Below are 12670 nucleotides of genomic sequence, written 5' to 3' on the forward strand. Positions count from 1 at the left end.
GTGTGGTGGAAGTTACTGCAGCCAAAGCAGAAACAACCACTTTAAAAGTCATTTTCTCAAAACCACGACTTCTCATAGTCATTAAAACATACATTGTTTGTGTTTAATTTAAATTCTATCACTAGTCTTTGCTAAAATTCAGATAGACATACATTTAAATTGCCCATAGCAGTGTTGTTCTTTTTTTTCATTTGGACAATTAAGCTATAGTATTTGTTTTTAGACTAGACTACTAAATGAATCTACTCCAAACAATGGGAGAGGTCATGAATCAATAAAGTATCATTAATATGATGGTAGACAGCTCTGCATAAAACATGACAGACTGTGGTTTAGAAAACAACAAAAGACCAACTGACTAGAAGTACAACCCACAGCAGACGCGTACACAGACTTCAGCAGTTTTCATCTCCGTGATAATACACTCATTACAGGACTTTAATTTCTCCTTTTCTGAGCTGCTGAAGAAAATGTTTGGCTTGTTTGTTTTTATCTGTTTGTGCTTTTGGCATCTGGATGGTAAGTCGGAAACAGTTTTATAGTCTCAGTTGTACCAAAATCATAAATCAACCTAGCATTTCTCTCTGAGATACTACTGCATTTGGTCTCACATTCAGTCAATGTTCTATTGACATCTTTAAATGATGAAATCAGAATTCATAGTGTTTTAAATATCGGTTGTTTTTTTCTGTCTGACAGTACAAGCATCTTCAATTCTAAATAAAGCTTATATCAGAATGTCGGACCGGAAAGGGCATAAATCTTGTTTAAAAATGTTAAACAAAACGGCTTACTTTCCTATGTTCTGAAAGCTGACTGTACAGATAATTCAGTTTTACTGATTTATGTCAGTCTGTGTGTTTGTAATGGGACTGTAATACAGTTCATTCAGATCATCTAGAGATTCTGTACTTTGTTTGCTACTGAAATTACTAATCATTATTAATACAAGTTTGAAAGAAGATCATATACTGTTGTGTTTTGATGAACACTGACCTGTGATTTACTAGAAAGCAAAATAACTAGTTTGTTGTACTTTTAGAGTTTTAAAAAGTTGCCCCTTGAAAAAATAGAGAAATTGTGTGTTTCGTTCATAGATTTTTTTTTGGGAAACAACCACAAATGTTGTTCACACACTGATGATTAGAATCCAGTATATCTTTTCAATGCTCCACATTAAACTTCATATACAGAATGTTGTTGCCACAGTGCCATGATCTAATTCAATTCAATTCAATTCAAGTTTATTTGTATAGCGCTTTTTACAATACAAATCGTTACAAAGCAACTTTACAGAAAATTATGTTTCTACAATATTTAGTAGTAGCTAGTAGTCTGTGCACGTTTGACAGGATTTTATAAAAAATAAAAAATAATAATAATAATACAAGACGTAGTCAGCTAGACGATGAACTATCAATATTATTAATTAATAGTTATTATATGATGCAGTCACACATGTAGCAATAATTGTTAGTTCTCTTTGTTGATTCAAGGTTAGGGTCATCTGGGGTCCTCTGAGGGTCAGCATCATCTCTTCTCAGGTGTTCTGGATCCAGACTGGAGCTTGTGTAAATCCTAGTTACCACGGGATGTAAATCCCGCGGCAAAACATAGAAACAAAATAGAGACATCATTAGCATAGCTGCTGATCCAACAAAGTAAAATTAGTTTAACCCAAGCTAAAGAATAAAAATGCACATTTGATCAGATGCAACTACACTCACAATTTAAGAGTTTATTCGTATGCTTGGCGAAAGAGATGTGTTTTTAATCTAGATTTAAACAGAGAGAGTGTGTCTGAACCCCGAACATTATCAGGAAGGCTATTCCAGAGTTTGGGAGCTAAATGTGAGAAAGCTCTACCTCCTTTAGTGGACTTTGCTATCCTAGGAACTACCAAAAGTCCAGCGTTTTGTGACCTTAGGATGCGTGATGGGTTGTAGCGTGGTAGAAGGCTAGTTAGGTACGCAGGAGCTAAACCATTTAGGGCCTTATAGGTAAGTAATGATAATTTGTAACTGATACGGAACTTAATAGGTAGCCAGTGCAGAGACTGTAAAATTGGGGTAATATGGTCATATTTTCTTGACCTGGTAAGGACTCTAGCTGCTGCATTTTGGACGACCTGTAGCTTGTTTATTGAAGAAGCAGGACAACCACCTAGAAGTGCATTACAATAGTCCAGTCTAGAGGTCATGAAAGCATGAACTAGCTTTTCTGCATCAGAAACAGATAACATGTTTCGTAGCTTGGCAATGTTTCTAAGATGGAAGAATTCAGTTTTTGTAACATTGGAAATATGATTTTCAAAAGACAAATTGCTGTCTAATATAACACCCAGATTTCTGACTGTAGAGGAAGTAACAGTACATCCATCTAGTTGCAGATTGTAATCTACAAGATTCTGTGTAGTGTTTTTTGGTCCAATAATTAATATCTCTGTCTTATTTGAATTTAATTGGGAGAAAATTATTTGTCATCCAATCTTTTACATTTTTAACACACTCTGTTAGCTTAGATAATTGGGAAGTTTCATCTGGTCTCATTGAGATATATAGCTGAGTATCATCAGCATAACAGTGGAAGCTAATTCCGTATTTTCTAATAATATTACCAAGGGGCAACATGTATATTGAAAATAGAAGGGGACCTAGGATGGATCCTTGTGGCACTCCATATTTTACTGATGATAAATGAGATGACACCCCATTTAAGTAAACAAAATGGTAGCGATCGGACAGGTAGGATCTAAACCATCTTAGAGCCTGCCCTTGAATACCTGTATAGTTTTGTAATTGATCTATGAGTATGTCATGATCTATGGTGTCGAACGCAGCACTAAGATCAAGTAAGACTAGAAATGAGATGCAGCCTTGATCTGACGCAAGAAGCAGGTCATTTGTAATTTTAACAAGTGCAGTTTCTGTGCTATGGTGGGGCCTAAAACCTGACTGAAATTCTTCATACAGATAATTTTTATGCAGGAAGGTGCTCAATTGAGCAGACACAACTTTTTCTAAAATTTTAGACATAAATGGAAGATTTGAAATAGGCCTATAATTTGCCAGTACACTAGGATCTAGTTTTGGTTTCTTAATAAGAGGCTTGATAACCGCCAGCTTGAATGGTTTTGGGACGTGACCTAAAGATAACGACGAGTTAATGATATTGAGAAGCGGTTCTTCGGCTACAGGTAACAGCTCTTTTAGTAATTTAGTGGGTACAGGATCTAATAAACATGTTGTTGGTTTAGATACAGTGATAAGTTTATTTAGCTCTTCCTGTCCTATAGTTGTAAAGCACTGCAGTTTATCTTTGGGTGCGATGGATGAAACTGAAGTGTTAGACGCTGTAGAATCTACATTCGCTATTGTATTTCTAATGTTATCTATTTTATCAGTGAAGAAATTCATAAAGTCATTACTATTTAACGTTGGTGGAATATTTGAATCAGGTGGCGTCTGGTAATTTGTTAATTTAGCCACTGTGCTAAATAAAAACCTTGGATTGTTTTGGTTATTTTCAATGAGTTTGTGGATATGCTCTGCCCTAGCAGTTTTTAGAGCCTGTCTATAGCTGGACATACTGTTTTTCCATGCAATTCTAAAAACTTCCAAGTTAGTTTTTCTCCATTTGCGTTCAAGACTACGAGTTACTTTCTTGAGAGAGTGAGTATTACTGTTATACCATGGCACAGTACGTTTTTCTCTAACCTTTTTCAATTTGATGGGGGCAACAGCTTCTAATGTATTAGAGAAAATAGTGCCCATGTTGTCAGTAATTTCGTCTAATTCATGTGTATTTTTGGGTACAAATAGCAGTTGAGATAGATCAGGCAGGTTATTTGCGAATCTGTCTTTGGTGGCTGGAACAATAGTTCTGCCCAGACGGTATCGCTGAGACATATAGTTAATATCAGTTATACGCAGCATGCACGATACAAGGAAATGGTCTGTAATATCATCACTTTGAGGTACAATATCTATAGCAGTAAGATCGATTCCATGAGATATAATTAGATCTAGTGTATGATTAAAACGATGAGTGGGCCCGGTGACATTTTGCTTGACTCCAAAGGAGTTTATTAGGTCAGTAAACGCAAGTCCTAATGTATCATTTGCATTATCAACGTGAATATTAAAATCTCCCATGATTAGCGCCTTATCAACTGTAACTAGAAGGTCTGAGAGGAAATCTGCAAATTCTTTTAGGAATTCTGTATACGGCCCTGGTGGTCTATACACAGTAGCCAGAGCAAGAGATACATTAGATTTCTTTTGCATGTCTGACAGTGTAACATTTAGCAGAAGTATTTCAAAAGAGTTAAACCTGTATCCTGTTTTCTGGGTAACATTGAGAATATCACTATATATTGTTGCAACACCTCCGCCACGACCAGTCTGACGGGGCTTATGCTTATAATGGTTATACGTTTTGTTTTCAGTAATTCTACTCACCTGAGATCATCACTAGAGATGCTGATGTCCAGTTAAATGAACTCAGAACAGATCAGTCTCTCTGGTGGTTTGCGATGTAATGGCTGCTGCAGTTTATTTCACTTTAATGAGAGCCAGTGCTAAATGTCCTCCACACACAGTCTGACATGAACTGACTAAAATCAGCTCAGACTTTTCTGAAAAAAAAAAAACCCTCACTTCACCGCAGTGTTCAGAATCTCAAGAAAGCATCATTTCAAACCTGCAAGCTTTAAGATAAGCCTAGATTAAACCAATGTTTATTTATTTATTTTTACATTAACAATGTGTAACTGTGAAACTGTGTTCGCCAGTGTTTGGTGCTGAAGATGAAGTGAAGTCAGTGTCAGTGACGGAGGGAGAATCAGTCGATCTACAGACTAATATTACTGAACTACAGACACGTGATCTGATAACATGGACATTTGGATATCCAGAGACTCGTATCGCTCAAATCAGTAAAGAGGATGGAAATGTTCCCACATATGATGATGTTCTTGATGGTAGATTCAGAAACAGACTGAAGCTGGATCATCAGACTGGATCTCTGACCATCACAAACACCAGAATCACAGACTCTGGACTTTATACAGTAAACATCAAAGGCACAGATACAACAACCACATACAGATTCAATCTTACTGTCTATGGTGAGTCACGGTTACAGTTGTGCTTGTTTTGTCTACTATTTATTAGAAAAACTAATCTTAATATTGTCTTCTTACCAGTGGCTTAACTTTCATGATTTGACATACATTTCTTAAACATTTGATGCCCCTCCATCATTCCCTCACATCTCTTTGCCCTTTATTTAAAAGACAAAAGTACAAAGAACAGATTTCCAATTATTTCTCCGGCCAAATGAATTGTATTTTGTATATATGAGCAAATTTAGATTTTTATAGCTGCAACACACTCCAAAAAATTCAGGACAGGGGCAAATTTACCACTGTGTCACATCAACTGTCCTATTAATGAAACATTTTAATAGTGTGGGAATTAAGGATGCTATTAATAGTTGGCCAGTCAAACATTCAAAAGTTGTTCTGTGTACTTTAAGGTTAAAGAGGATTAGAAAATCACTGATTATTGATTTTACTTGATTTTACTGCATTTTGCAAAATGTCCCAAATGTGACGTTGTAATTTTGGGTTTACGATAGCAAAACCTATAGTATTTATTTTTTCATATATATGAAAAAGTTCAGTGTGTGTGTTTGTTGTCTGTCCTTATATAACACGAATATCACAAAATACCTCATTCTATTTTGTTTTTATGAAATGTTAAATCCTGTTTAGGCTACATTTAGGTCAATCATATTTTCTGTAGCATTTTTCACTTTCTTCCTCACATTCTCCAGTCTCTGCATCTCAGAAAATACTGATCTCTGCAGCTGCTGCTGGATTTCTGTTGATTGTAGCTGCTGTCGCGATCTACTTGATCTACAGGAGACACAGAAAAACAGACCAAGAAGGTAAGAGTATCCTATCGCTGACACATCTGTAAAAGTATAAAAACTAATCGTAAAGCAATAAAATAACAAAAACAATACATAGCTTTAAAAAAATTAAAAAAATTAATTTAGATTTTTTTATTATTATTATTTAATTATTATTTGTAGGAACAGATCAGACTGGTAATGAAGAGATCACATACGCTGAAGCGACATTCTTCAAACAAAAAGCACAGAAACTGGTAAGATCATTTATAACTGTGTCATTAATGCCTATTTTTTAAACTATATGTTTATGTCCCATTATCTTCCATCCCTCGTTTCTTCTGTAGTAATAAAAACAACATTAATAACAATAATTATGATTACTACTACTATTACTACTACTAAATATTGATAAAAAATAACAATTAGTTTTATCAGAACTATTTATAATTATTAAGTAAACAGTTTATCAAATACTATGTATTTAATTAGTAATACATTTGAAAATAATGCATCTGAGAAGAACTGACTTCATACATAAACATGCCTCAACAGTATCAAAATCCATCTGAAAAAGAAGTTAGTTCTGAGAAAAGATCCTGAAGCATAGATGGTTAACATGAAGACATGAAGTCTGTTTGACCTCAGTCTGATGATAAAAAAAGGTAGATTCTGACCTAAATAAATGTTTAACCTTAGTGCAAAATGTGCAAACAAGTTAGTACATTATAGTGGACAGGGCTCCATGTTTGGTTTTAATCACGCAAACATCAATTCACACTCACAAATCATTTTGTTTTCCTCTAGCTTGTTTATATTCATGTAAGACTATAAATATATTAGCAGTGTATGGCTTAAAGTTACTGACATATTAGAGCAACAAAGAAAAATTGAAAATAAAGAGTGCTATTAAAGGCGATCATATAAACACGATTGGTTATTTTTAGCCAATGTAAACAGTTGGGAGAAAATCGAACAAGTGTAAATTAATTTGATCAATGCATTATGTCTTAAAGTGACAGCAGTCTAGCACTCACTGCTCTTGACTCACTGAGTAACAACAGTTAGAGTATGTAGTAATTGTGTTTCTTCTTCATTTTGATACAACAACCTTATTTCCATTATATGGTCCACCCCTAACTTCGATAGTTAAGTTTAAATTCAAAAAAGCTTCTTTATTAGAGAAATGACCAAACAGGAAAAGAAACACATGGCCAGGGTCAGATGCAGATCTCTCATCCTCGTAAAAATAACTGTAAAAACACTTCTAACATGATTCAGTCCAGTACTTTTTACTAAACAAGCACTGTTAAACTGTCTCTGGAAACTAGGGCCTTCAGAAAGCTAATGTGAGGAAAAAGTAGCACATTTCTGCTGATTTATGCATGAATGTGCATAATAAAGGAAACATTAAAAACATAAATGTCACTGCTATGACATTACAATATATGTGATGCAATAAGAATCTTAAAAAAAAAAAAGTGGTCAAACTGCTCAGCACATCTTAACATCCTGAAGACTACCACACTGAATGTTTAATATATTAGTAAACAATAAGTTGTGTTTGCGTCTCTTTATGTGTCTCTTTCGATCTTCTCTTTGTTTTTCAGGGAGCCAAAAAAGAGGATGAGGTGGTATACGCAGACGTCGTCACAAGAAATAGATCAAATCCCTAATCAATAATATTAGTAAAGCACACTAGAAAGATGGCTATAGTGACAAAGCAGATTATGAAGCTGTCTATCTGCCCAAAAATGTTTCCATATTGTTGTGATCAAAATAAGTGAAAAGACTCACTTGATGATTCTAGGCTTAGCTTTTATTAACGTAAACGCTTGAGAAAACCACAACATGCTAAATTTGGAGGTAAAACCAGACACTAGGTTATTTATTATACTGAATACTCATCAATTTCTATTTGGCATCTTATATTCAGTGTGATGTTTTGTCAGAAACTATTCAAAGACATCCTTTATATTTGTGTTCTACAAGGGATTACACGGTTAGTGTTAGTTAGCAAAACAAACCCAGCTTTCATTAGAATATGCAAGAATATACACAAACTGCACAATCAAAAGTGAATTCAGGTGTAATTTAATCAATTTATATTAAGAGCAACATTTTTTTCAAGCAGTTTACCAGTTAGCTTTTTTTAATAAATGCAGTTCTTTTTAACCTTTTAATCATCAAATATATTAGACAGCAGAACTGTTTCAACACTCATAATAAATCAGAATATTAGAATGATTTCTAAATGATCATGTGATAGACCGGATGTCACATGTGACACTGAAGGCTGGAGTAATGATGCTGAAAATTCAGCTTTGCATCACTGGAATAATTTTTTTTTTTTAAGTATATTCAAATAGAAAACTATTATTTTAAGTTGTAATAATATTTCACAATATTACTGTTTTTTCTGTATTTTTGATCAAATAAATGCAGGCTTGATGAGCAGAAGAAACATTTCAAAAACATAAAAAATAGTAATGTTTCCAAACTTTTGGTCTGTACTGTATGTATATATATATATATATATATATATATATATATATATATATATATAAATAATTCAAGCTTCTCTATTAGAATAAAACCAAAAAAATCATAAAATCAAATCAATAAACTCACACAACAGTAAACAATAAATCAACACCAGTATCGGATAGTTTTATGTTAAAGTGCAATTAAGTGAATGTAGCATAGCATGAAAGTAAAGCACAGTTATAATACTGTATAAGCAATCACAAAAGTAAAATACTTTAACAGTAAATAAATATGCAAGGCATTCCAGCAAAAGCGACAAGTTTTTAAATGTAAAGTAATTAACAGTTCAAGTGTTTCAAGAAACTTCTGGAAGAGAAAAGAGTGACATTTCACACGTCACTCTGATCTGATGCTTGTTTCATAAAAAAAAGAAAACACAGATAAATTCTGCTTCTCACACATGTCATTTCACATCAGATATTTTAGCTAAAAATTGCAGAAAAAGCAAGTATGCATTACATGCAAAGAGCAATAGGTATGAAACGTCAGAATTAGATTTATATGCACACATAATATTCATAATGAAGCTGTTGTAAGTTTTATTCCTCAGCAAAGGCAGGTCTGTGTCCTCTGGCTCATTTCTTCTGTATGTAGAATCTGAAAAAAAAAAAAAAAAGAAAGAAAAAAAAAAAAAAAAAAAAAATTATATATATATATATATATATATATACACACACAAGATATAAAGAGACAATAAAAAAAAAAAAGGGAGTAAAGATTTTTGACCAAAGTCTTTGTTCATACGTGAAGAATCCGCTCGGACAGAAAGGTATCTGGATACATTAGATAAACACAATCAATATATTACTCATGCTGGGAGAAGGGCAAATACAACTCTGCAGACGGACACAACATGATCATCTGTTTACATTTCCTGATTAACAGAAATCAGGAAGTGCTTTTCTGTCACATATTTCCAAAGAGAACCACTGATGATGACGACATGACTAATCTGTCCAGTCAAACCCTTCATCCAAACTATACACACATGCCGAAAACTAGAATAAATGTTAGTAGTATTGATAATTAATGGATTTATTACACTACAAGATTCAAGTCAAACACAAGAGACGGCCAATATCTGTCACAGAAGCTCACACTGTAGAATGATACTTCTTTCTAATGCTGCTAGATAAAGAACTACCTGAGCAAAAGACATCAAATCACAAACATAGAAGCCACAAAAAGGTTTAAACATTAATCTGCGTTTTGAACAAATCATTCAGGTGACTCATTAAGACAGTGTCAAACAAACAACAGAAAGCATTACCCCCCGAAGTTCAGAAGATCCACATCGGTGGCTACAATACTTACACATATCTTTTTATCCTGTAGCGATCACAGCAGCAGCTGCAGCCACCAGCAGCACAGCACCGCCAACAATCACTGTGACAGCACCTGAAGACGGATCTAGGAGTAGGGCTGGGCGATATATATAAAAATAAATGATATCTCAATATTGTCAAAATTTTACGATATTCGATATATATCTCGATATGTTTGCATTTGCATTTAAATAAAAAAAAAACCATGATTTTCTTTTGCCCATTAAAAAACAACAACAACAATTTAGACTAAACAGCTTAAGCAGTTAAAAAAAATCTAGACCAAGAGATCACTTACTGCTTTTTATTAATGAATACATGTAGGCCTATATGTAACTGAAGCAGTGCAAAACAAGTACAGAAAGTGCCTTCTGTCGACTTTTTAGAGCATGCAATTCACAATTTAAACAATGCAGCTGGGATAAGTATTATATAAAAAAAAAAAACTTGTAACTTTTATATATATATATAAAATACTTATTTTGAGAAAACTATCATATCATATACAACGAGACATCAATGTTTCAGAAGTTTAGTTCACAGAATAGGATGCATGCTTATTAGGTAACCGTATATGCTGGGGTTTTTTTTTTAAACCATTGTTAGATGCAGTGTTTATTCAAAGATTTGGTTTCAAAAACAGCAACAGAAAACAATTATTTTGTGATTTTAAATCTGCTTTGAACTTCAGCTCAATCTCATTCAAGTAAAAGGCAGTACCAAAGTCTGATTTTGTGGTGGATGTGTTCAAATGTGATCATTATAATTCAAGTGATGAAGGAATTAGAAATTTAGAAAAGTAATCAAAAAAGTTATCAAAAGCAATCAGTTACTTTCAATAAAGTTTTCAAAACTTTTTTTTTTTTTTTTACTTTTAATAAAGTAATTGAAAAAGTTACACTACTATTACATTTTTAATAGGGCAGTTTGTAATCTGTAACCCATTACATTTCCAAAGTAACCTTCCCAACACTGCAGTCAGCATATCTCTACACTGCTCATTTGCATAAAGTTCAACTTTCAGCCATTGCTGGAAATCACCATCTTTGATTTGCTTTGTCTCTGGCAGTGTGAACCCATAATTCAATTAGAATATCATAAGTAGAACATAATGCAGATTTAACGAGAAGCACCCGGCTGCAGATCGAGGCGGGGCTGCACTTGGGGCGGGGTTGCACGTGTAGCCCCGCCCCACACCTACTCTGATTGGTTCAATCGTCTTTCATAGACTTACATGATAGGAAATGTGTGCGTAGTTAGTGTAGGACGGAGAACGCTGTTTAAAAAGCTAAGCTGCAGCCGGGTGTACTTGGATTTACCAGTTAAAAATACAGTTGTTACTATGTTACTATGCTGTTAGACCAACAGGTGTCAGTCACGTTGTTGTCTCTTGACTTACATTATCAGTGCATTAAAGGGATAGTTCACCTAGATATGAAAATAGTCATTTTCTCACCCTCGAGTTGTTCCAAACCTGTATTTCTTTCTTTCTTGTGCTGAACACAAAAGAAGATATTTGAAAGAATCTAGGTAACCAAACAGTTGCTGGTCCACATTGACTCATGGTATTACTTTTTTATACTGTGGAAGTCTATGGGGACCGGCATCCGTTTGGTTACCTACAGTACATTCTTCAAAACATCTTCCTTTACATTCAAAAGAACTTCATGCAGGTTTAGAACAACGACTAGTTTAAAACAACGAAGATGACGATGACAGAATTTAAATTTCTAATGCAGATTTGAATGTTGTGGTAGGACTCAGTCAATGATTAATAGACATCAGTCAATCACTTATTCACAGTCTTTTTATGATTCATTGTGCAGCTTTATACTCACAGCTTTCTGTAGGCTTTTTTTTCTGCATCACTGTAAAATCATGTAAAATATGCAGTTTAATAATCAGAGATAAAAGTTTGTAAATAAGCCAATTATAAGCTTTAAATGAATCAGACACTCACCAGTGACACTGAATTTCTTCCTGAAGGTGTTGATGCTGTTGGTGACTTCATATTCTCCAGAGTCAGTGTTTCTGAAGTTTGTGATGGTGAGATCTCCAGTCTGACCGTCCAGCTTCAGTCTGCCTTTAAATTTCCAATCAAGAGCATCCTCGTACACTGAGGGCTTATTATTATTTCTTACTCTGGCTATGAGAATGTCTCCAAACCTCCAATCTATCACATCGTCTTTCTTTATTTCAGTGAGACCAGAGCGTATTGTAATATTATTTCCCTCTTCCTCTGAGATAATTTCACTAAACACACCTGCAAAACAAAAAAAAGAGCAGTTACACGGACAGAAAATGAAATTGAAATCACTTCACTGGCTGCTTCTGAAAGCTGTAAAATGCTTTCATGGGCTGATTCACCAATGCACAACTGAATCCTACGTTTATGTTACATTTATAATCTGATAATGTTATATCTGTAATTGTCCATGATACTGTGACTGTGGAGCCTCACCAGAGAAGCTACATTTGAACTTTTGACTCAATTTCTACAAATAAATCAGCATTTTAGTAACTAAATATTGAATTGGTTTTCAAGAAATCGCTAGACTGTTTTACTTCCTCAGAAGTCTGTCTGAAATCAGTGTTGCTGACTTAGATTTTGGAAATATAATCTTCCATTAAAGTAAATATTAAAATAAACTAATAATAATAATCTGAACAGTATAAAGGTCTGGGATTCATTTCATTCTGTGCTCATGAATTTAAACTAGCACGGCTCCAAAAGAAAGATACAAATGTATTTTATATGGGACTGTAACAACAGATCAACATTTCTGTGTTGATTAAAGATACAAGCTATCAGCATCTTCCTTCCTAAAGTCAAAAACAGATACCTGGATAACCACCTGTGCGAAAATTATACAAATAGTATG

At 34.0% G+C, this 12670-nt stretch overlaps 1 protein-coding gene across 1 annotated transcript; it reads left to right on the plus strand.

Moving 5' to 3' along the window:
- The first annotated feature begins 200 nt into the window (after window positions 1–200).
- LOC132160332 (uncharacterized) lies at window positions 201–8034 on the plus strand. Its single transcript, XM_059570100.1, has 5 exons — window positions 201–519; window positions 4793–5128; window positions 5839–5952; window positions 6100–6173; window positions 7527–8034. Exons 1-5 carry the CDS (start codon window positions 471–473, stop codon window positions 7590–7592), a joined length of 639 nt encoding a protein of 212 aa, XP_059426083.1. The 5' UTR covers window positions 201–470; the 3' UTR covers window positions 7593–8034.
- Window positions 8035–12670: the final 4636 nt, after the last annotated feature.

The sequence above is a fragment of the Carassius carassius genome, chromosome 16, assembly GCF_963082965.1.
Source record: "Carassius carassius chromosome 16, fCarCar2.1, whole genome shotgun sequence".
Lineage (NCBI taxonomy): Eukaryota > Metazoa > Chordata > Actinopteri > Cypriniformes > Cyprinidae > Carassius > Carassius carassius.